The sequence below is a fragment of the Oryx dammah genome, unplaced genomic scaffold, assembly GCF_014754425.2.
Source record: "Oryx dammah isolate SB20612 unplaced genomic scaffold, SCBI_Odam_1.1 HiC_scaffold_3, whole genome shotgun sequence".
NCBI lineage: Eukaryota > Metazoa > Chordata > Mammalia > Artiodactyla > Bovidae > Oryx > Oryx dammah.
In genome coordinates, this window is record NW_024070187.1 from 76851937 (window position 1) to 76874406 (window position 22470).

Here is a 22470-nt window from a genome sequence, read left to right on the forward strand (position 1 = left end):
GAACAAGCAATGTAATATTTCCTGTCTCCCAGTGGAATGCTTTGCAGCTCACATTCTTCTCTGTCACTCGCTCACTCTTGATGTATGTCCCACAGCCAGTCCTTGAATGCCTTCTCTCCCTGTGTTTCATTGCAGATGTTGGCTCCGACTTGACACCTACTTCATTTGGAGTTTTATAGGACCAGCGACCTTGATAATTATGGTAAGAACTCCTAATTAACTGTGTGTTTCCCAGGTCAAGAAATAAAACTTTCACTCTCCCTGTGCTATCTTTAATTTACATAGATTAATTTGGGGGTAAGCATGTATTTATTTGACCCTAAATAACTCAAGCAATTAGACACTCATTAGTCTACTTTTATATTGTAAAATGCTTAATCAAAACCCTCGGGGGTATAAAACATGCATTTGAACAAGATTATGCAGTACTATAGCTCCTCAGGAACCTGATCTAGCATAATCTATTTAGCTGTATAGGTTTTAAGCAGTGATGACTTTGTTTGACAGTAATACATTTTCTTTTTCACTTGGATAATTTGAACTATGAATGGAATCAAATTGGAAATGTGGCAAAAAAATAAATAAATAACCTTCTGTTCCTTCAATTCTGTTTTTATATAAATTTCAAAAACTTTAAAATTTAAAAAGATTTTACTTGAGAATGACAAGTAAGTTAGGTAAACATTCTGGAATTATGCTTTTTCTTTTTTATTTTTAAATGCATAATATCTTTCAAATATGAATTGTTTATCCTAATTTAGATACTATTGTTGGTATCATTATTTATATGCTTATCATTTTAAAATACAAGATTGCCCCAAGTTCTGAAGTATAAACAAAGCAGGTAACAAGGGCATTTTAACATGTGGTTTGCTTTATTTCTAGTCATATGCTCTTTCTTGGTCCAGTGATATAACAGTGTCATTGGGGGTGCCCACTACTTTAATTCTAATTTGTTGTAGCATGAGAATTTAACCAGCATTTTATAACCCTTTCAATCTAGCTACTCACAAATATTATGATTTTGAGTATTAGTTTTGTAATGCAGCATTTGAATAAGTTAAGGTCTATGTTTGGAGGGTGGATATAATATCAACCTGGAATAGGTATTATCTTTTTTATAAACATATACTTGACTTTGAATTGTTTTATAGTTTCTACAGCATCATTCTAACTGCTGCTGATTTTCTATTTGCATTTGGCATATCAATGCTTTGTAATCCTTTGGTATCTCAAGTTTCCAAGCTGCCTTTACAAAAAGACTAGATAATTATCTGTGATCCAATTATTTTATGAGAGCTAATTTCCCAGAACAACTCATCTGTCATAGAAAATCGACTTACTTTGTTTTTTCTACTCCAGTTATGCTACATAACAGTACCTTTTACATTCCAGCTTAATGTAATCTTCCTTGGGATTGCTTTATATAAAATGTTTCATCACACTGCCATTCTGAAACCTGAATCTGGCTGTCTTGATAATATCAAGTAAGTAACTTTTCTTTTGCTTTTCTTCAGTCTACCTTACCTTGATACACTAAACTACTCAAGCTTTTAATTGTATTGAGATTTTTATGACAAAATGATTAAGATCGATGTGTTTTCTTTGCTGAATAAGATCATTTACTGACTACTTAGGTGACTTGATCTGCCTGAAAATAAGTATAGTGAAGCTTTGCCTTCAAAGAAACTTTTTTTCTCCTAAATTCCAATTTAAAAAATTTAAAGTTTTTATTGAAAGTGTGTTAGTCTCTCAGTCATGCCTGACTCTTTGTGACCCCATGATCTTCCCAACCCACGGATCGAACCCGGATTTCCTACACTGCAGTCAGATTCTTTACCAACTCACCTGTCAGGGAAGACCAAGTTTTTATTAGATGCGTTTATTTATTTTGTCCAGGAAGCAAATATACAGTTACTATATTGGGCAGATTCTTGTTTCGTAGAGCAATAGCCACACCGGTAGTGCTCAACATTCCATCTCCTACTTCAGAGCAGTGGGAAGAGAGCAAGATGGTGCCACCTGCGAGTATCAAAGGAGGGTGTTTACACTACAGGGGAGGAACTCAGAAATTATTAATCTGGGTGTTTACAGAGGAATTCTTATATTGCTGCCCTTCTGTCCTCCTGAGAGAGAAAGAGAAACTTCACATCTCTCTAATGTAAAATCCTATGGTATACAAATGTAAGGTTCCAGATTTTACTTTCTTTGAAATGTTAACAAATCTCTTGGGAAGTAAATACCACCAGAAGACTCTCACTATGCGATCATCTTTTAACTCTCAAGGTTTATCCTTTAACCAAAATCTGCTTTTTTATGCTCAAAAATCTGAAACATGCAGAGATAAGAAAATATCCACATTCCTTTCCTCCCTAGTAGTACTTCTTTTATATATACACAAAAAGAATCCAATTTACATTTTCTGGGAAAAAAAAAAGTTCTTTAGTATAACCAAAAACTTTGTCTTATTCCCTTAAATGCTGTGACATTAGAGAAAGAATAGTGTGGAGATGTACTTTAGTCATTAACATATAGTCTGTATTAAGTAGCTTTTGTATGTGATTGCCTATGCTATGTGTAAACTGGTTAAATGTTTTTATTTAAATGAATGTACTTTCAGAGGTTTAATGAAGTTGCCTGCACTTTCATGTGCTACTGAACTATCTTGAACTACCTCAAATAGCAGCTCTGTCACCCATTTCTCATCTACTTACATTTAGCACCTGACATAGTTCCTTGCCCATAGTAAGCCCTCAATGTGTTTTCAGAATAAAGTAATGCATTAAAGACTGTAGTGACAAAAGTGCATTGAAATTAAGTGCTTAATTTGGCTTTAGGGATCTTCTATCTATAACAGTTGAAAAAGTAGCTAAAGGGTTAGAGAAAATAAAAATATAATGGAGCAAACTAGAACTTATCTACTGTGAGTAATAGTCTTTTGTAGTTTAATATTACTTAGTTGAGTCATTACACTTTTGAATTATGTACAACTAGACTGCCCTTCTAAAATATCATTATAATTCCTTGGACTCTTTGTTCCTAATGGCATTGAATTTAGATCAACTATATAGGCACATAAAATATAACTTCTTTATCTTAGCATACTACTCACTTTTGTATAAATTATATCTTTATATGTATCTTTATGTAATATAAGAATGCATTTAATATTTTATTATCATTTTGTTACATTTTAAAGTACTATCAGAAATAAGTGAATAACACTTTGATATTTATGTGGCAGCTTTTACCAAATTAAAAATTTTAAAAATGTCTTAACTTAGTACAGTCACATATTTTAAAATATATATTTGTTTTCTCATTATTCATATATATTTATTTAGGTAATATGAGTTGAATCTCTGTGATATTACTAATTAGAAAAACAAGAACACAAAAGCAATAATTATATGTAATAGTATAGATGGCATCAAATTTTATATTATGAAGCAAAATAAGGCCTTAAATGATGCTGTCTTGATTTGAATTCTGTATAAATTCCTTTATAGTTTACAGCCTTTGGCAAGTTTGAGCCTTTCTCTCTTCTTTAAAATGGGTATAATAATGAAGCATGAAGTCAAGTGAAGTCGCTCAGTCGTGTCCGACTCTTTGCGACCTCATGGACTGTAGCCTACCAGGCTCCTCTGTCCATGGGATTTTCAGGCAAGAATACTGGAGTGGATTGCCATTTCCTTCTCCAGGCGATCCCAGGGATTAAACCCGGGTCTCCCACATTGTAGACAGATGCTTTATTGTCTGAGCCACCATGAGCAGAATAATGTTATCAGGAATGTAATGATGTAATGATGATGGTTTTTCAGGAAAAGTTAATAAAGTACAAGGAGATAAATAAGGTAGCTGTTATAAAGAATATAGAGTGTAGTTTTAAGATGGAAAGATAAGCACATGGATATGCTGATAGGAAAGAACCAGTTTTAAAAATGGTTAGAAATAGAGGAAAGGGAATATGTGCTATAATCATGATCCAAGGAACTGAGGGGAATGAGATCCAGAATAGTGGGACTGTAATTCCACTTCATTAGATTTCATGAGACACTTTTGTACTGAGATACCATAAACCAGCTAGGGGAATTCTTTTCTACTCAGAATGGATAAAATAGTTAATAGGTGTGATGTACATATGCGGTAGAACCAGAGTAGAACAGTAAATTGAGGAATTTCTGTCTATTCTCCTCTACAAAGTAAGAAAAATGGTCATCTACAGGTTATGAGGACATGTGGGAGAGAGAAAATTAAGAAAGAAGTCTCAAGAAAATATTTCTTAGAACTTTATAGAATTTGAGGAACATTTTATTTCATTCAAAATATTTTAACTATTTAATAGGTGCTTGTAAAAAAAAAAAATCACCAGGGCATAATTAAAAGGAAAAAAAGAGAATTTAAGAAAAAGCAAAACACAAAATCTGGCATTCTTTTTGTTTTTAGTAAAAATAAGGATCTGTATAATATACATTTTTAAGTGGTATGGGTGATATAAGGGTATTTATTTTAAAGGCATAGTTGATTTATTTGGGAAATCTTTTTTAGTATGGAGAGAGGGCATAAAAATGTATGTTTTCTTATTTTGTTTTATTTTGTAAAGTAATGAATAAGATCCACCACCTTACACAGTTTGCTGAGAAAATAAGCTCACCATATAAGGCCTTTTGCCAGACAGTGTCTTTCTAAAACCATTCATTCATTCATTTATTAAATATGTGCTACTTTTATTATATATGTTCTTTCACAGAGATGAAATATCTTCTTTATCCAAAATTTGTTGCTTCTTCCCATATTCACCACCACCACTTTTATGCCACAGTGAACTTCTGCAAAGCTGCTTCAATGGTCTTCTATTTTCCCCACATTGATTCTTGCCCTTGCCTTCATTAGATAGAACGATCTCTTAAAATGTTTAAATCTGATCATGCACCTCTCTTGGGTAAAACTCCTCAGCGGTTTCCTGTTACTGTAACACTGAAGTCCAAACTTCCTACCATGGCCCACTAAGCCCTCCTAATCTAGTTGCCCCTTTCTTTCTACAGCTTCATTTTAAGCTATGTGCCCCTCTGGCCATTCTAGATGCACTCACTTTTCCTTCAGGTCTTATCTGCTATTTCTCTATAGACTTTCTTTTCCCTAACACTGCATGACTGATACTACTCTAATTTAAAAACTATTTAGTTATATTTTAATTTAAATTTACTTCATAGTCATCATATTAATACTTTTTTGTTGTTATTGTTATGGGGAGAATATTTGCTAACCAGTTGACATGAAGTGTTCCAGCCTACTTGACAGTTAATTCTTATTATAAGTGGATAAATTAGTGTTTGACTTATAAAAAAATAAGTAAATAAATACATTTTGATGGTAGTATATGGTATTCATTTGGTTTGATCATGACTATATTAATGATATAATCTGGGAAAAAATAATAATATATTAAATTGCTATAGTTAACATAATTATGGAGGTAGAGGTATTCCATGACTCAGATATAACCAAAAAAATACTTAAAACTACATTTCTGTTTGCTCTTTTCTTACTTGTCCTTTGTCTTCTTTTCATCAAAATAGGTAATTATATTTGGAGGAAAAAAATAACTCCAGTCACTTGAATTTTCGTGTTGAATTTCAGACATAAGGAAAATCTAGCCTAATATTTTAAATATATATATAAATATAGTAAAGCAATTAATGAATTGTTATCAGCACAAAAGTAATTTATAGTATTGCTGAAGTATTATGACATGTATAACTTTAATTTTTGAGGAACATTTATAGCATTTGTGACATTTACCTTAGAAATAAAAATTAATCATTTCTATAGTTATCAACTACTTGTATTGTTGAAAAAACTAACAGCATCACATTGACTTTGAATAATAAAAATAAATAATAGGAATCTTTAGGGCAAAGAAAGAAAATTGGTGCCCATATGGAGAGAAAAAGAATCTGCTAGATTTACCTTTTCTATATCTGTCCCTTTGCCCTTTTCCAGGGACAGATATCTTCTGCATCCAGACTTCTTATCTTGACCTAGTCCTGTTTTCCAATTTCTGGTATCTCCCCTTCATTATGGTTTTGCATGAGTGATGAATTGGCAAACACAATGTCAGATAGTTTAAAGAAACAGTTTTCACTTTCCTTCCTTCCTCTCTGTGCTCTGATTCCTAAGGGAAGGTATAGTGCTGAAGAGAAGCAACAACTCATGTTATACACAATTTCAATTTGAATTGGTAATATGATCTCACAAGTTACATCATGGCTCTAAAGTCTTAGTATCTCCTCAGAATTAGGAATAATTGTTTCTGCTTTACTGAGTTTTGTTATAATTAAAACTATCATATATATAAAGAATACAACACATAATTTAGTGTTCATATAGGATGGTTTGATTATTTTTAACCTATTTTTAATCTATGTGGAAATACATTTCTGCCTTTCGTTCTTAGTGTTTTCCTTAATGAAATTTGCTCATTCTCCTATCAAAATCTCATTAGAATTTGACTGGCTTTGTTTCTCATGTAGAACTGGCCTGATATGATTCTCTCTCTCTCTCTCTCTTTTTTTTTTTTTTTTCTTTTAAGGCAAAAGTTATCCTATTATGAAAGAATTGGCTCCAGGAGTGAAATGTTCATTTGATTAATAAGTAGCAAGTTCTGTAGTTAGTTTTAAATTAGGGGGGAAAAGAAGTGTCTCAGTGAACTTGGACATCTGCCACACATAAAGAAAACTAAGAAGGCTTCTGAGTAGCTTCAGGGATGAATAGAAAAATGTTTTGCCTTACCGGTATCCACAGTAACTTACTTATTCCTTAACGAGGTAATTTTTGCTTTGTACTGTATTTCTAGATATTTGTAGAAATAAGTCATTTACCTTTGCTAGTACTACATTAGTACTTCATGGAATTAAGTGTGGTAGGTTCTTAAAAACTGAAAGTGGAAAAGCAGAATGATACAATCATGAAAAATGTAACAGTATCACAAAAACTTTCAATACTCTGATTTTTCTTTATATTAATATATTAAGATGAAATTATATATATATATATATATTCCCTGCTTTTTAAAGTGGTATCATTTTTATACTGAAGTCAGTACAGTATCTTAAAAAGAGTTTGATCTTTTATGAAAACTGGAAACCTAGTTCTGAATTATGTGTAATAAATATATTTGCCCACTTCAATGCCTTCTGGATGAGTTTTGAGGAAAATATGTATAGTACTTTCTCATTCTTCTTAAAATATTAACTTCTTGTTCAGTTACTAATTCATATCTGACTCTTTGTGACCCCAGGGACTGCAGCATGCCAGGCTTGCCTATCCTTGACAGAAGTTTGAGTTTGCTCAAACTTATGTCCATTGAGTCAGTGATGCTATCTAAACATCTCATCCCTTGCTGCCCTCTTTGCTTTTTGCCTTCAACCTTTCCCAGCATCAGAGTCTTTTCTGATGAGTCAGCTCTGCATCAGTTGGCCAAAGTATTGGAGCTTCAGCATCAGTCCTTCCAGGGAATACTCAGGGTTGATTTCCAGGTTCCTATGCCATATTGTTCTTTACAATATCAGGTTTTACTTTCACCACCAGACACATCCGCAACTGAACATCATTTCTGCTTTGGCCGGCAACTTCATTCTTTCTGGAGCTATTAATAATTGCCCTCTGCTCTTCACTAGTAGCATATTGGCCACCTTCCATCCTGGGGGCTCATCTTCCAGTGTCATAACTTTTTGCCTATTCATACTGTCCCTGGGGTTCTCTTGGCAAGAATATTGGAGTGATTTGCCATTCTCTCCTCCAGTGGACCATGTTTTGTCAGAACTCTTCACTGTGACCTGTCTGTCTTGAGCGGCCCTGCCCAGCATAACTCATAGCTTCATTGAGTTACTCAAGCCCCCTCACCATGGCCAAGTTGTGAGCCATGAAGGGAAAAATATTAGCTGTGAATTAAAAGGCTGAAATATTGTTTTGGGCTTTTATAAAGGAAGCTCAGTATAGTTTATATAGTCCTTGAAGACAAAAAAAAAAAGAAAAACTTGTGTCTCTATTCAGCTAATTTTATTCATTGTTTACCTTCCACCACCCAAATTACTATATTTAAATGAAAATGCCATAGATTTCTAATTATTTTAGCATTTAGAGATGTGTTTAGAAACTGTCACCTCTTGTAAAAAAAATTCCTCGCCAACACACTTTACTGAGATGTTTTTCCAAAACTTTTTAATCAAATATAATTATCAACACCCCCACACACTGTGAACACTTTAGTTCTTAAAAGAGAACCAGTAATTTATTTACTTTATTCACTGTAATAAAATAATTTTTAAGAATATTCTGAAAAGAATATCATTCAGTATCTCATTTTCCCCACCTTCCCTCCATTTCCTTGGTCTGTGGTTAAACATCACTGAAAATGTTCCACAAAGTTATCATAAATGATCGAGGTGTACTTGAAGAGTAATACAATCTAAACAGCACTGTTTGGAGTTCTGTGTATTTTTATGACACCACTAGATTTATTTCAAATAAGTTAAGACTTTCCTTAGGTTTTAGTTAGTCCTTTACCGATTAACTTAATTTCAACTACAAACATATAACAGTCACTTCTATGGAAAATTAACTTTAGCCACCAGTTCACAAAGCTGTGCATTCGGCCAGTCTTGTTGCCAGCCCCACTGTATTATGCATTTTAGGCTGTAGTTTTAAGTTTTGTAAAATATTAAAAGTGTTAGTCTCTGTTTTCAGGTTTTCTCTTTAAAATGCATTCAGATCCCCATGAGATCTTTCTAGAACCAGGTGTATTTTACATCACTGTGTTTGGCATATTTCATTTTCTGGGAGCTGACACTGAGAGAAAAAAAAAAAACAGTTTGAAGGATGACAGTCATGGGCTCACTGGAAAACTGTTAGGCATTTTACCTTGAGATCAAATAATTCTTTTACTTTTTCCCAAAATGATCAGGTTTATATCAGGATTAGGACAATCAATTACAGTCTAAAGATGAAAAAGCCTAAAAGACTACCTAAGTGGCGGGGGGGGGGGGGGCGCCAATTATGCTTTATGAGAAAAACTTAAAAGTTAGTAGCGCCTGTATTCTTTATATGTTGGCTAAACTCAGATTTCCTTTGTATCCTATATGAAATGTGCAGTAAGACTTTGGGAAAGCTTGGTAATCAGAATTGTTTTATGAAACTAGCATTTCTGTAGTAATTATACACGCAACAGCAGAATTAATCTAAAATAAGTAATTATTAAAAGGGTATAGTTTTTCCCCCCAAATAACTAGGAGACAATATTCACTTAAAACTTTCATTAGGTTGGAAGAAATACAAGAATAATAATAAATAATATTTATATTCTATATTAGTCACATATTTTATTTAAGTTTAATGTATAGATTTTATTTTAGTCTTTTATTCATTCATTAATTTATTTAATAAATGAGAAGTGATAAAATTTTGCATATATATTGAAGACATAACTTACCAAATGACTAATTTATTTACACAAACTATAATAAAAAGTAGTAGAGTATGATTCCAAGGTTGTTGGCATTGGGTATTGAGATATGGAATTGTAGAAAAAAGACACACTAGGGGCAGATTAGGAGATTTGGGAGGGGAGTTGAACAACATAACTTTGAAAGACTTACTAAATATTGCAGTGTTGATGATGCATAAGCAGCTGGATAAATATTGCAGTGCTGATGATGCATAAGCAGTTGGAATAATGAAGAGAGCTGAAGATTTAAATTTGAAATCATTGGTATATAGATTTGATTTGATTTTTGCATTTAGTGTTTTTCAGGTATTAAATATTGATTTTGTTTTATATATCTTTATTCCTTTCTATAGTGGTAAATGATTCTGCTTTTTTTTTTCCATTTATGACAATGATGTATTTCCTGTTAAACCATTAAGAAAAGTGAGATGATTTTTTAAAAATTAATAATGTAAAGGTGGTATGCAGACATGACAAAAGGTTAAGATACTGATTTTCCAGTCATGTTGGTTTGTGTCACTTGTCATGGTATGTTACTGTTAGGGTATCCTTGCTGTGAGTATATACATCATAATGATCCTGATGATTAATAAAAACTGAAATCCAGAAGTAGGTGTCTCTGTAGCTGGTTTAATAACTCAGTGATGTTAGTAAGTACCTAAGCTCTTTCCCTTTTCATTTATCACCCTTAGCATATTGGCTATTGTCACTCTCAGTGTCAACTTATGGTCCAGAAATGTCTCCTTCAGTTCCCACCATCTTATCTTCAGCAATTGTGTTCAAAAGCAAAAACAAAGAGAGAAAAGACTGCTATCGTCAAAAGCCTCTTCTATACAATGTTACAAACCTCTGTCCTTAGTACCTCCGGCACTCAGTCTATCAGACCTAATCCCTTGAATCTGTTGTTGCTTCCACTGTTTAATCATAAGGGATTTGATTTAGGTCATGACTGAATGGCCTAGTGGTTTTCCCTACTTTCTTCAATTTAAGTCTGAATTTGGCAATAAGGAGTTCATGATCTGAGCCACAGTTAGCTCACAGTATTGTTTTTGCTGACTGTATAGAGCTTTTCCATCTTTGGCTATAAAGAATATAATCATTCTGATTTTGGAATTGACCATCTGGTGATGTCCATGTGTAGACTCATCTCTTGTGTTGTTGGAAGAGGGTGTTTGCTATGACTAGTATATCATTTTGGCTAAACTGCTAGCTTTTGCCCTGCTTCATTTTGTATTCCAAGGCCAAACTTGTCTGTTACTCCACGTATCTCTTGACGTCCTAATTTGCATTCCAGTCCCCTATGATGAAAAAGACATCTTTTGTTAGTATTAGTTCTAGAAGGTTTTGTAGATCATCATAGAACTGTTCAACATCAGCATTAGAGGTTGTGGTATAGACTTGAATTACTGTGATATTGAATTGTTTGCCTTGGAAATAAACAGAGATCATTCTGTCATTTTTGAGATTGCACCCAAATACTTCATTTCATGATCTTTTGTTGATTATGAGACCTACTCCATTTCTTCTAAGGGATTCTTGCCCACAGTAGTAGATATAATGGTCCTCTGAATTACCTTTGCCCCCTCCAGTTCATTTTAGTTCACTGATTCCTAAAATGTCAGTGTTCACTCTTGCCATCTCCTGTTTCACGACTTCCAATTTACCTTTACTCACAGACCTAATATCCCAGGTTCCTATGAAATACTATTTTTTACAGCAGCAGACTTTTCTTCCACTACCAGTAACATCCAAAACTGGACATTGTTTCTACTTTGGCTCAGCCACTTCATTCTTTCTGGAGCTATTTTCTCTGCTCTTCTTCAGTAGCATATTGGGCACCTGCCAACCTGGGGAGTTCATCTTTCTGTGTCATATCTTTCTGCCTTTTCATACTCTTCATCAGTTCTCAAGGTGATAATACTAAAGTGCTTTGCCATTTCCTTCTCCAGGGAACCACGTTTTATCAGAACTCTCCACCATGACCTGTCCGTCTTGGGTGGCCCTACACAGCATGGTGCATAGATTCATTGAGTTAGACAAGCCTGTGATCCATGTGATCAGTTTGGTTAGTTTTCTGTAAATTGTAGTCATCATTCTGTCTGCCCTCTGATGGATAAAGAGGAGAAGCTTATGAAAGCTTCCTGATGGGAAGGATTGACTGTGGGGCAACTGGAGTCTTGCTCAGATGGGCGGGGCCATGCTCAGTAAATCTTTAATCCTATTTTCTATTGATGGGTGGGGTTGACTTCCCTACTAGGAGTAATGAGGGTAATGATGACCTCCTTTTAAAGGACTTATCCCAGGACTACTGTATTCAGTGCCCCTTACACCATGCAGTCCACTGGAGACTGCAGTCGACCCACACCTCCACTGGAGATTCCTGGACACTGAGGCAAGTCTGGCTCAGTGTCTTGTGGGGTCACTGCTCCTTTCTCCTGGATCCTAGTATGCACAAGGTTTTGTTTGTGCCCTCCGAGTCTGTTTCTCCAGTCCCGTGGAAGTTCTGTAATCAAATCCCACTGGCCTTCAAAGTCAAATTCCCTGGGTTCTCAGTCCCTTTGCCAGATCCCCAGATAGGGAAATCGGTTGTGGGCCCTAGAACTTTCACCACAGTGCAAGAACTTCTTTGATATAATTGTTCTCCAGGTTGTTCTCATGTCTAATTATCTATTATTAAATGTCTGTTGTGGATATGTCTACATTATGAAAATTCAGGTAAATCTTATTATTGTAGTTCATTCATCCCCAGGTTCTTTGACAGATAGAACTTATTCTAGTCTTTGCTTTTATTTATACCATAGAAGAAATTAATGTAAGAATCTAGTTATTATTTAGGAATTAAAAATGTTGAAACTTACTGTTTTAATCTTTTTTGTTCATTTTTTAAAAGTGTAATTGCTGTGCACTTTCCAAACAGGTACATGTATTTTGCATTATCTTGTTTAATTCTGTCTTGTAAAACAATCTTGCTTGCTATTGGTTAAACTCACAAATTTTATCCTAAAGCATTTTCATTAGTTTGTAATATATTTATTTTAATATACTTTCAGCTTATAAACAATTATAAAAGGTAATAATAGATTTGGAACTATATATTTTAAATATAAATAAAGAGATTTGAGTCACTTTGATTTATTTCCATAAAGATCATCTTCCTTTTAAACATATAAGTCAGTTTTTGCCCCAGTGATTACTTAGGGTCATAATTCTTTAAAATATGAAGTGTAAACTATGATTGCTTAAAGGCTGAATGAAATATATGAAATCACATGGATATCACAATTATGTGGCTTTTAAGAGCTGTCTTGGTGGCTATAACTAGAACCAGGTCATAATAACATTTTCTCCTAATATAACTCTATGTGACTCTGAGAGAGTTGGATATGACTGAGCGACTCAGCACAGAACAGGACAAAGTGACACAAATTATTTTAAACTGAAAATTCTATTTACTACAATGATTATCAGCCTATAAATTTGTCTGAAAGTTGACCAAAACTTACGATTTAAAAAATTTGTTGTGAGAAATTTTGCATGAATATTATTGGGCTCAAAGACTTTTTTACTTGCAAATCCTAATCAACCCATATTTAAAATGTTTCATGGAGATGTTTAAAGAAAATTTGTGGGTAATATTAAGTTAAATATTGAAATATGTTTTGAGTCACATACTGCAGGTAAAAATTTAGTCATAGATTCTGAAATAAATGACCTAAACCCTCTGGTTCTGTCCTTCAGTTCAGTTCAGTCACTCAGTCATGTTGTACTCTTTGCAACCCCATGGACTGCAGCACACCAGGTCTCCCTGTCCAGAACCAACCCCTATAGTTTACTCAAACTCATGTCCATTGAGTTGGTGATGCCATCAACCATCTCATCCTCTGTTGTCCCCTTCTCCGTCAATCTTTCTCAGCATCAGGGTCTTTTCAAATGAGTCAGTTCTTTGCATCAGGTGGCCAAAGTATTGGAGTTTCAGCTTCAGATTCAGACCTTCCAATGAATATTCAGGACTGATTTCCTTTAGGATGAACTGGTTGGATATCCTTGCAGTCCAAGGGACTCTCAAGAGTCTTCTCCAACACCACAGTTCAAGAGCATCAATTCTTTGGCTCTCAGTTTTCTTTATAATCCAACTCTCACATCCATACAGCTACTGGAAAAAACCATAGTTTTTACTAGACAGACCTTTGTTGACAAAGTACTGTCTCTGCTTTTTAATATGCTGTCTATATTGATCATAACTTTTCTTCCAAGGAGCAAGTGTCTTTTAATTTCATGGCTGCAGTCACCATCTGAAGTGATTTGGGAGCCCAAGAAAAGAAAATCTGTCACTGATTCCACTATTTCCCTATCTATTTGCCATGAACTGATGGGACCAGATGCTATGCTCTTAGTTTTCTGAATGTTGAGCTTTAAGCCAACTTTTTCACTCTCTTCTTTCACTTTCATCAAGAGTCTCTTTACTTTTTCTTCACATTCTGCCATAAGGGTAGTATCATCTGCATACCTGAGGTTATTGTTATTTCTCCCAGCAATCTTGATTCCAGCCTGTGCTTCCTCCAGCCCAGCATTTCTCAAGATGTACTCTGCATATAAGTTAAATAAGCAGGGTGACAATATTCAGCTTTGACGTACTCCTTTCCCAATTTGGAACCAGTCTGTTGTTCCATGACCAGTTCTAACTGTTGCTTCCTGACCTGCATACATGTTTCTCAGGAGGCAGGTCAGGTGGTATGGTATTCCCATCTGAACTCCCCAGGTCAGTAGGTGCCCAATTTGCTACTGGAGATCAGAGAAAAAATAACTCCAGAAAGAATGAAGAGATGGAGCCAAAGCAAAAACAATATCCAGTTGTGGATTTGCCTGGTGATGGAGGTAAAGATCAATGCTGTAAAGAGCAATATTGCATAGGAATCTGGAAAGTTAGGTCCATGAATCAAGGCAAATTGGAAGTGGTCAAACGAGATGGCTGGCGTGAACATTGACATTTTAGCAATCAGCAAACTAAAATGGACTGGAATGGATGAATTTAACTCAGATGACCATTATATCTACTACTGTGGGCAAGAATCCCTTATAAGAAATGGAGTAGTGCTCATAGTCAACAAGAGAGTCTGAAATGCAGTACTTGGATACAATCTCAAAAACAACAGAATGATCTCTGTTCGTTTCCAAGGCAAACCATTCAATATCACAGTAATTCAAGTCAATGCCCCAAACAGTAATGCTGAGGAAGCTGAAGTTGAATGGTTCTATGAAAACCTACAAGACCTTCTAGAACTAACACCCCCAAAAGATGTCCTTTTCATTATAGGGAACTGGAAAACAAAAGTAGGAATTCAAGGAATACCTAGAGTAACAGGCAAATTTGGCTTTGGAGTGCAAAATGAAGCAGGGCAAAGGCTAATAGAGTTTTGCCAAAAGAACACACTGGTCATAGCAAACACCCTCTTCCAACAACACAAGAGAAGACACTACACATGGACATCACCAGATGGTCAGTACTGAAATCAAATTGATTATATTCTTTGCAGCCAATGATGGAGAAGTTCTATACAGTCAGCAAACACAAGACCAGGAGCTGACTGTGGCTCAGATCATGAACTCCTTATTGCCAAATTCAGACTTAAATTGAAGAAAGTAGAGAAAACCACTAGACCATTCTGGTATGACCTAAATCAAATCCCTTACATTACAGTGGAAGTGACAAATAGATTCAAGGGATTATATCTGATAGACAAAGTGCCTGATGAACTATGGATGGAGGTTCGTGACATCATACAGGAGGTAGGGATCAAGACCACCCCCAAGGAAAAGAAATTCAAAAAGGCAAAATGATTGTCTGAGGAGGCCTTACAAATAGCTGCGAATAGAAGAAAAGTGAAAAGTAAAGTAGGAAATGAAAGATATACCCCTTTGAATGGAGAGTTCCAAAGAATAGTAAGGAGAGATAAGAAAGCCTTCCTCAGTGATCTATGCGAAGAAATAGAGAAAAACAATAGAATAGAAAAGTCTAGAGATCTCTTCAAGAAAATTAGAGCTATCCAGGGAGCATTTCATGCAAAGATGGGCACAATAAAGGACAGAAATGGTATGGACCTGACAGAAGCAGGAAATATTAAGAAGAGGTGGAAAGAATACCCAGAAAACTATACCAAAAAGATCTTCACAACCCAGGTAATCACAATGATGTGATCACCAACCTAGAGCCAGACATCATCCTGGAATGAGAAGTCAAGTGTGCCTTAGGAAGCCACACTATGAACAAAGGTACTGGAGGTGATGGGATTCCTGTTGAGCTATTTCAAATCCTAAAAGATGATGCTGTGAAAGTGCTGCACTCAATATGCCAGCAAATTTGGAAAACTCAGCAGTGGCCACAGGACTGGAAAAAGTCAGTTTTCATTCCATTCCGAAAGAAAGGCAATGCCAAAGAATGGTCAAACTACCACATAATTGCCCTCATTTCACAAGCTAGCAAAGTAACACTCAAAATTCTCCAAGCCAGGCTTCATCAGTAGGTGAACTGTGAACTTCCAGATATTCAAGTTGTATTTTGAAAAGGCAGAGGAATCAGAGATCAAATTGCCAGTATCCTTTGAATCATTGAAAAAGCAAGAGAGTTCTAAAAAAAAACATCTACTTCTGCTTTATTGACTATGCCTAAGCCTTTGACTGTGTGGTTCTGCCCTTAAATCAGCCCTAATAGTTGCATTTGATCCAACATCAATTTAAGATTTCATGTGTTTTGTCTATTTGAAACTGTGAGCAAAATAATGAGACATACTTAATTTATTGAAGTTTTGCTCTGTATCAGGCACAGTTCTGCACCCTCTACCTGTGTAAATTTAATCTTTGTAATAACTCTTTGAGATATCAAAAGGGATAATTAACTTACTTTGAGACCTTACAGATAGTTAGTGCCAAAACTTGGATTCCAATAGGCCATCTGGTTTGAGTCCATTTCCCAATTATTACCGTATATTCCTTATTGTATCACATTGTACATATACAGATAAACTGTGCTTCACTTGAGTTTTTTCATAAGGATCATTTTAGAATGAAGACATGCTTAAAGAAGATTTAAATTCAAATATGGACTGGAATACATGACTCAAGAACCCCATCTTCAAAATCCTGTGATTATTTTAATATTTTAAATAATGAGCTGAAAAATAAGGTTAGTAACGTGCAGCTTTCAGGAATCTTAATGTAACAGTGGTCTTAGAATTAGAGACAGAGATTTCAGAGTAACTAGAATTTAAAGTGTATTACTGAATGAAGCTACCCAAGAAGGATGTGGTTTTGGTAAACAGTCACTTTGGTGACTCAGAAAGTATAGTCAACATGATAAATAAAAAATTATGCTATAGAAGCCAAAAAATAGAAGGGGATGATCAACTATAGGATGTTCCTGAGTACTCAAGTATGATGAGATGGAAAAGTTGACAAGGGATTTGGCAATGACAGGACATTGTGGAGTTATGAGGAATGTGTGCCTAAGTAGAGTGGCTTTTATGAAAATAAGAAGTGAGCCTGTATGAACTATATATTTAGAAAACTGTTGACAAAATTTTTCAGTAAAGATAACACCAAAGATTCTTGGAGAGTCTGTGGGATATAAAAGGTGTTTTGTTTTGTTTTTTTAAGTAAAAAGTACTGAAGTATGTTTGTTGATGGGAATGAACCTATAGACGAAGAGATAATTCATAAAAAGCAGGAGAGAAGAATCCTCAAAGGAGCACAGTTCTTGAGAAGCATCAGAATGAGTGGATATGTTGCCATAATAAGAAAGAGGCATTTATCTTATTATAAAAGGGGGGAACACAGTGTGTGTGGGTACTGCTGAAAGTAGTTTATAGATTTGGTTTCAGAAAGATGAGGACGTTTCTGTCAGTAGTCTCGTTTGAGTTCTCCCAGAAGTGGACTCTGAGCCAAGGATTCAGCACAAACAATTAATAAAGGAATTCCTTTCATAGGAAATCAATAAGAAAGTAAGGGGAAGCAGGATAGATAAGAAGAAGAAGCTATGCAAGGTTGTCATTCTGGGGAAGTCTCAGACTGACCCTGATCCCAAATGGAGCTCTGGAGTGTAAATAACACTTCGGAACTGTCCAATGTTAAGGCATAGGAACTGGGATTCTATAATTTCAGACCTGTTAGTAATGGACTACAGTCTTGCTGAGGGGCATGGGATGGGTTGTGAGAGTGGAATGTAAACTCCCAGGCACTTCTGGCTGTATGGGCCTACTAGCTCTGGTACAAAAAAACAGTCCTCTGCAGGTCACAGGCCAAATCTTTATCAGCTAAGCATGCAGCAGATGAGGGATAAAGTCATGATCTATACAAGGGATTGTGAGGTCCAGACAGTGCACCAGTGCATTTGCAACTATCAGATTGCTTTTTTCAAAGTAAATAGGAAGCAATATTCAGCTGAAGGTGTTGGGATAAAAAGGAAGTTTGAGGTACAAGGAAGATGTTAAATATTCCTCGTGGGGTAAGGGAAAGCACATTGATAGGGGAGTTTAGTTGACTTTCTGGATATTGTTAAATGTTATTAGACATCTGTTGTTTGTTCAATACTCATCTAATCAGGGTTGCATATTTTTTCAAATCATTAAAGATGAAAGGAGATGCAAGAAGTTAAAGATTATAGAATCTAGTCTGGTCAGGCAGGAAAGGATGAGTACAAATGGAGGATATATAGTGAAAGTGTGGAGGGACTGAAAAATGGGATGTCTGGAGATGCTAGTAAATAACAACCAAAAAAAGAAAATAAATGGTGGTAGTAGATATTTCATGGCAAGACTCTCAAAGGAGCTGGTGTTTTGACAGAGGTAAAAATCATGGTTTGGCAATATTACTTCTACTGCCTGATTTGTGAGAAATCCAGTATTTGAGTTTGTGTGGTCTTCAGGGAAAGCACTGTCAGCAGACAACAATGTCACTTAAAGCATGAAGATGACAAAAACACACTCAGGACAGAATATTAGAATGTAGGGGAATTTGTTGATATTAGATTCTGAATTTCAAAGGATAGGATGGAATTTGGGGAGAACCAGAAAATAGTGAAAATTTGGATTGAATTAAAAGATATGCACATAAATTTTAAGTAATTGGAGCAAGCTTGGAACCATTTTTGTGGTACCCATTCATTATTTACTATCTTCTTGCAGTCACTTATAATCTTAGATAATAGATTTTGTACCCATACCAATGGAAAATCCCCCTAGATAGATGAAAGCACTACTTACACTCTGCCTTAGATACATACATTTTCTCCTCAAATTCTAGAAAATACCAAGGTACTTAATCTTAAAAATCACATCTCGGGCTATTTACCTATATTCCAGTTCATTAAAGGAGACTGAAATGCTCTATGATTAAAGATAATAAATAGATGATCACTGACAGGGAAACTAATAATCACAAATTATGGTTTACACAATCGAGCTAAACAACTTACCAGCACACTCTGGGTACAAATGAGTTCAGTTCAGTCCCTCAGTCATGTCCGACTCTTTGCGACCCCATGAATCGCAGCACGCCAGGCCTCCCTGTCTATCACCAACTCCCAGAGTTCACTCAGACTCACGTCCATCGAGTCTGATGCCATCCAGCCCCCTCATCCTCTGTCGTCCCCTTCTCCTCCTGCCCCCAATCCCTCCCAGCATCAGAGTCCTTTCCAATGAGTCAACTCTTCACATGAGGTGGCCAAAGTACTGGAGCTTCAGCTTTAGCATCATTCCTTCCAAAGAAATCCCAGGGCTGATCTCCTTCAGAATGGACTGATTGGATCTCCTTGCAGTCCAAGGGACTCTCAAGAGTCTTCTCCAATAGCACTCAGCCTTCTTCACAGTCCAACTCTCACATCCATACGTGACTACTGGAAAAACCATAGCCTTGACTAGACGTACCTTAGTCAGCAAAGTAATGTCTCTGCTTTTGAATATGCTATTTAGGTTGGTCATAACTTTTCTTCAAGGAGTAAGCATCTTTTGATTTCATGACTGCAGTCACCATCTGCAGTGATTTTGGAGCCCCCAAAAATAAAGTCTGACACTGTTTCAACTGTTTCCCCATCTATTTCCCATGAAGTGATGGGACCAGATGCCATGATCTTCGTTTTCTGAATGTTGAGCTTTAAGCCAACTTTTTCACTCTCCTCTTTCACTTTCATCAAGAGGCTTTTTAGCTCCTCTTCACTTTCTGCCTTAAGGGTGGTGTCATCTGCATATCTGAGGTTATTGATATTTCTCCCAGCGATCTTGGTTCCAGCTTGTGTTTCTTCCAGTCCAGCGTTTCTCATGATGTACTCTGCAATTCCAAGGGAATACCTCTCATTTAAATAAGAACAACATTAAAGCAAAAACACTTTTTCAAACTTCAGCTTTTCTCATTCTCCTACTTTCCAGGAGTACTTTTTTAATAGGAGTGTTACTTTGTTTTTATTAAGTTTACCTCATATTAACAAGTAGTGAAACAATGTAAGTCACAGTTATTTTAAATAAAGGACTGTATAGTAAATCCCTGGATTTTTAAATAAAATGTGCAGACAGTATAGTGGAATGTTAGCTGTCTTGAGCTGCTCATTCCACAGCTGAAAATTTCCTAATCTAATTTTCTCTTGGCTGAGTCCCAATTGTTGCTGGATTTTTCCACTATATACAATTATGTATTTTAAAAAGATCTGTCATCCAAGTCCCCTGGCTCTTTTATAAATGTATATTTGAGCATGTATTCTAGAATACTCAGAATGTTGTTTGTAGAAGTTCATATTTTCAATCAGACATTTAAACATGCTAACACAAAAATCCTCTCAGTTCCAGAACTGAGATTAACGGTTTTAGCTTTAATTCCAAACTGTCTATGAGATAAAGAAAGCAAACCATGAGCATAAAAAGTAGTAAGATATAGTGAAAAATATTGACATAATTGAATATTAACATTACATATGCCAAGAAGTAAAAAAAATGGCAAATTTTCTTTGTGATAGTCATTGTCATTGCACTTTTCTCATTTTTCTGCCTTTGAATTTACATCTTGTTCAGTTAGCTGTAGAAAGATATCTAAAATTACCAGATCTTCCACTCAGTTATTTTCATTAATGTAGTATATAAAAACTTAAAGCAATAAAACAATAAATATTCAACATGTCAGTTCATACTTACAGGAACCCTATTAGTAAAATGATTATGGTCATTTGTTTCTATTTTTAATCTTTCTAAAATCATTTTAATTCCCCCCCTTTTTTTTTTCAATGAGCCTTTCTGTAAACTTTCTCATTTACTTGCTAATATACACTTTAAATACTTCAGTTATTGCATGTAGCTTCTCCATTTGTCATGTCTCTGTTGATTCTTGTTTTACTATGGAGAACAATATTATATATTTAAACCATCAACTTTTCCTCTGTAGTGTGTGATTTTGAGGTCTTTGGAGGACATGTGTTCCTAATGTGACCAGCCAAATTTCCAACATCGTTCACAAAATAATCCATCCTTTTCCTCAAGATTTTTGCTGCTTCACTGTCCCAAACCAAATCTCTGTGTGCTCTCTTCTATTCCATGGACATAGACTTCATTTCTCTACCATTACTTCATTATTACCAACCTTGCTTAGTATCTGGTAGCATGAGTCCTCCCATTTTCATCATCTTTCAAAATTGCTTTATCTTCTCTTAGACTTTCATTTTTCTTCAATGTAAATTTCAGAATCCGTTTTTCAAGTTCTTCTTCACCATTATGTAATAATTGATCATGATGTTTATGCACCATTAGATTTTGCTATCTAATAGCTTATTTAGGATTTTTAAGTAAGATTTTAAATAAAAATGTTCTTTTTTTTCTCTTAAATTTTACCTACCTAGTAAGTTATAGTAGTCTCATAAAGCTTTTCTTCTTTTTCATTTAGGCCTTACCTACATGGAAAAAGGATTATTTGTTGTTTTAATGTTAAACAGAACTTATTTGTAAAATATTTAGGGTCTTGAGGTTTCTTTGGAGATGTAGCAGCAGATGGATACATGTTCATGTATATCTATGCTTGTTTTATAAGTTATTGATTTCAAGATTTGATGTCACGATCATCAGAGAATGCAGTAGGTTTGATATTAATTCTTAGTTTTTATTAAGGTTGCCCTTTGGGCTAACGTGTGATTGATTTAAGAACTGTTATTTTGGTATTTGGAGTTTGTATAACTTTAAAGTTTGATTTATGTGTATATTTGCTTAAATTTTCTATACCATTTCTCAATGTTTTCTTGTTGACATAATTTTAAAATTATATTCAGATTTCTAGTTATACATATATTTAGGGGCTACAACATCTCACAGAGCTTCTATGTTAGAAGCAGACTTGCAGTAGAGATTGTGGGTCATTACCTAGGTCTACTCACTATTCAAGAAACTAGTTGAGGCATAGACTATTCTTTTCTTGGTTGCATTCAACTCTAAAAAGATCATAGTAAGATACTCCAGTATTCTTGACTGGAGAATTCCACGGACAGAGGAGCCTGGAGGGCTACAATCTATGGGGTCACAGAGAATCTGACACAACTGAAGCAACTGAGCACGCACACATGCAAGATTATGTCATTCATTGTGAAAGTGAGTAAACTAGGCCTAATGAAAGTTACATCACTTGACCAACATTAAATAAGACTTGTCTGTATCCTATTGTGTTTCAAGGTCTGCCTTGGTTCCGTTTATTAGAATCTTTAGTAAATACCAACATGTTTAAAATACACAGCTGTACTTTTTTATGTTTTAGTTGTTCTACAAGCAGTTTATAATAAGGTGTTTATTCACAGATAGGCTATGATGAATGTTTCTCTTGCAAGTTGTTGAAATGAGAGGTGATGATACCATATGGTATGAGAAAGATATAACAATTCAACGTGTCAAAACACATTTGGCAAGAATATCTAAAAGTTATCAAATTTTCTCTCTTATTTTACTTAACTT

General features: G+C 35.0%; 1 protein-coding gene across 1 annotated transcript in view; it reads left to right on the forward strand.

Annotated features, from left to right (window-relative positions):
- Positions 1-22470, forward strand: part of ADGRL3 (adhesion G protein-coupled receptor L3) — a 734126-nt gene that overhangs the window by 638617 nt on the left and 73039 nt on the right. Inside the window, exons 18-19 of the mRNA XM_040238287.1 lie at positions 136-202; positions 1396-1487. Of these exons, the coding sequence (XP_040094221.1) occupies positions 136-202; positions 1396-1487 (159 nt within the window). The remainder of the gene's footprint in view (positions 1-135; positions 203-1395; positions 1488-22470) is intronic.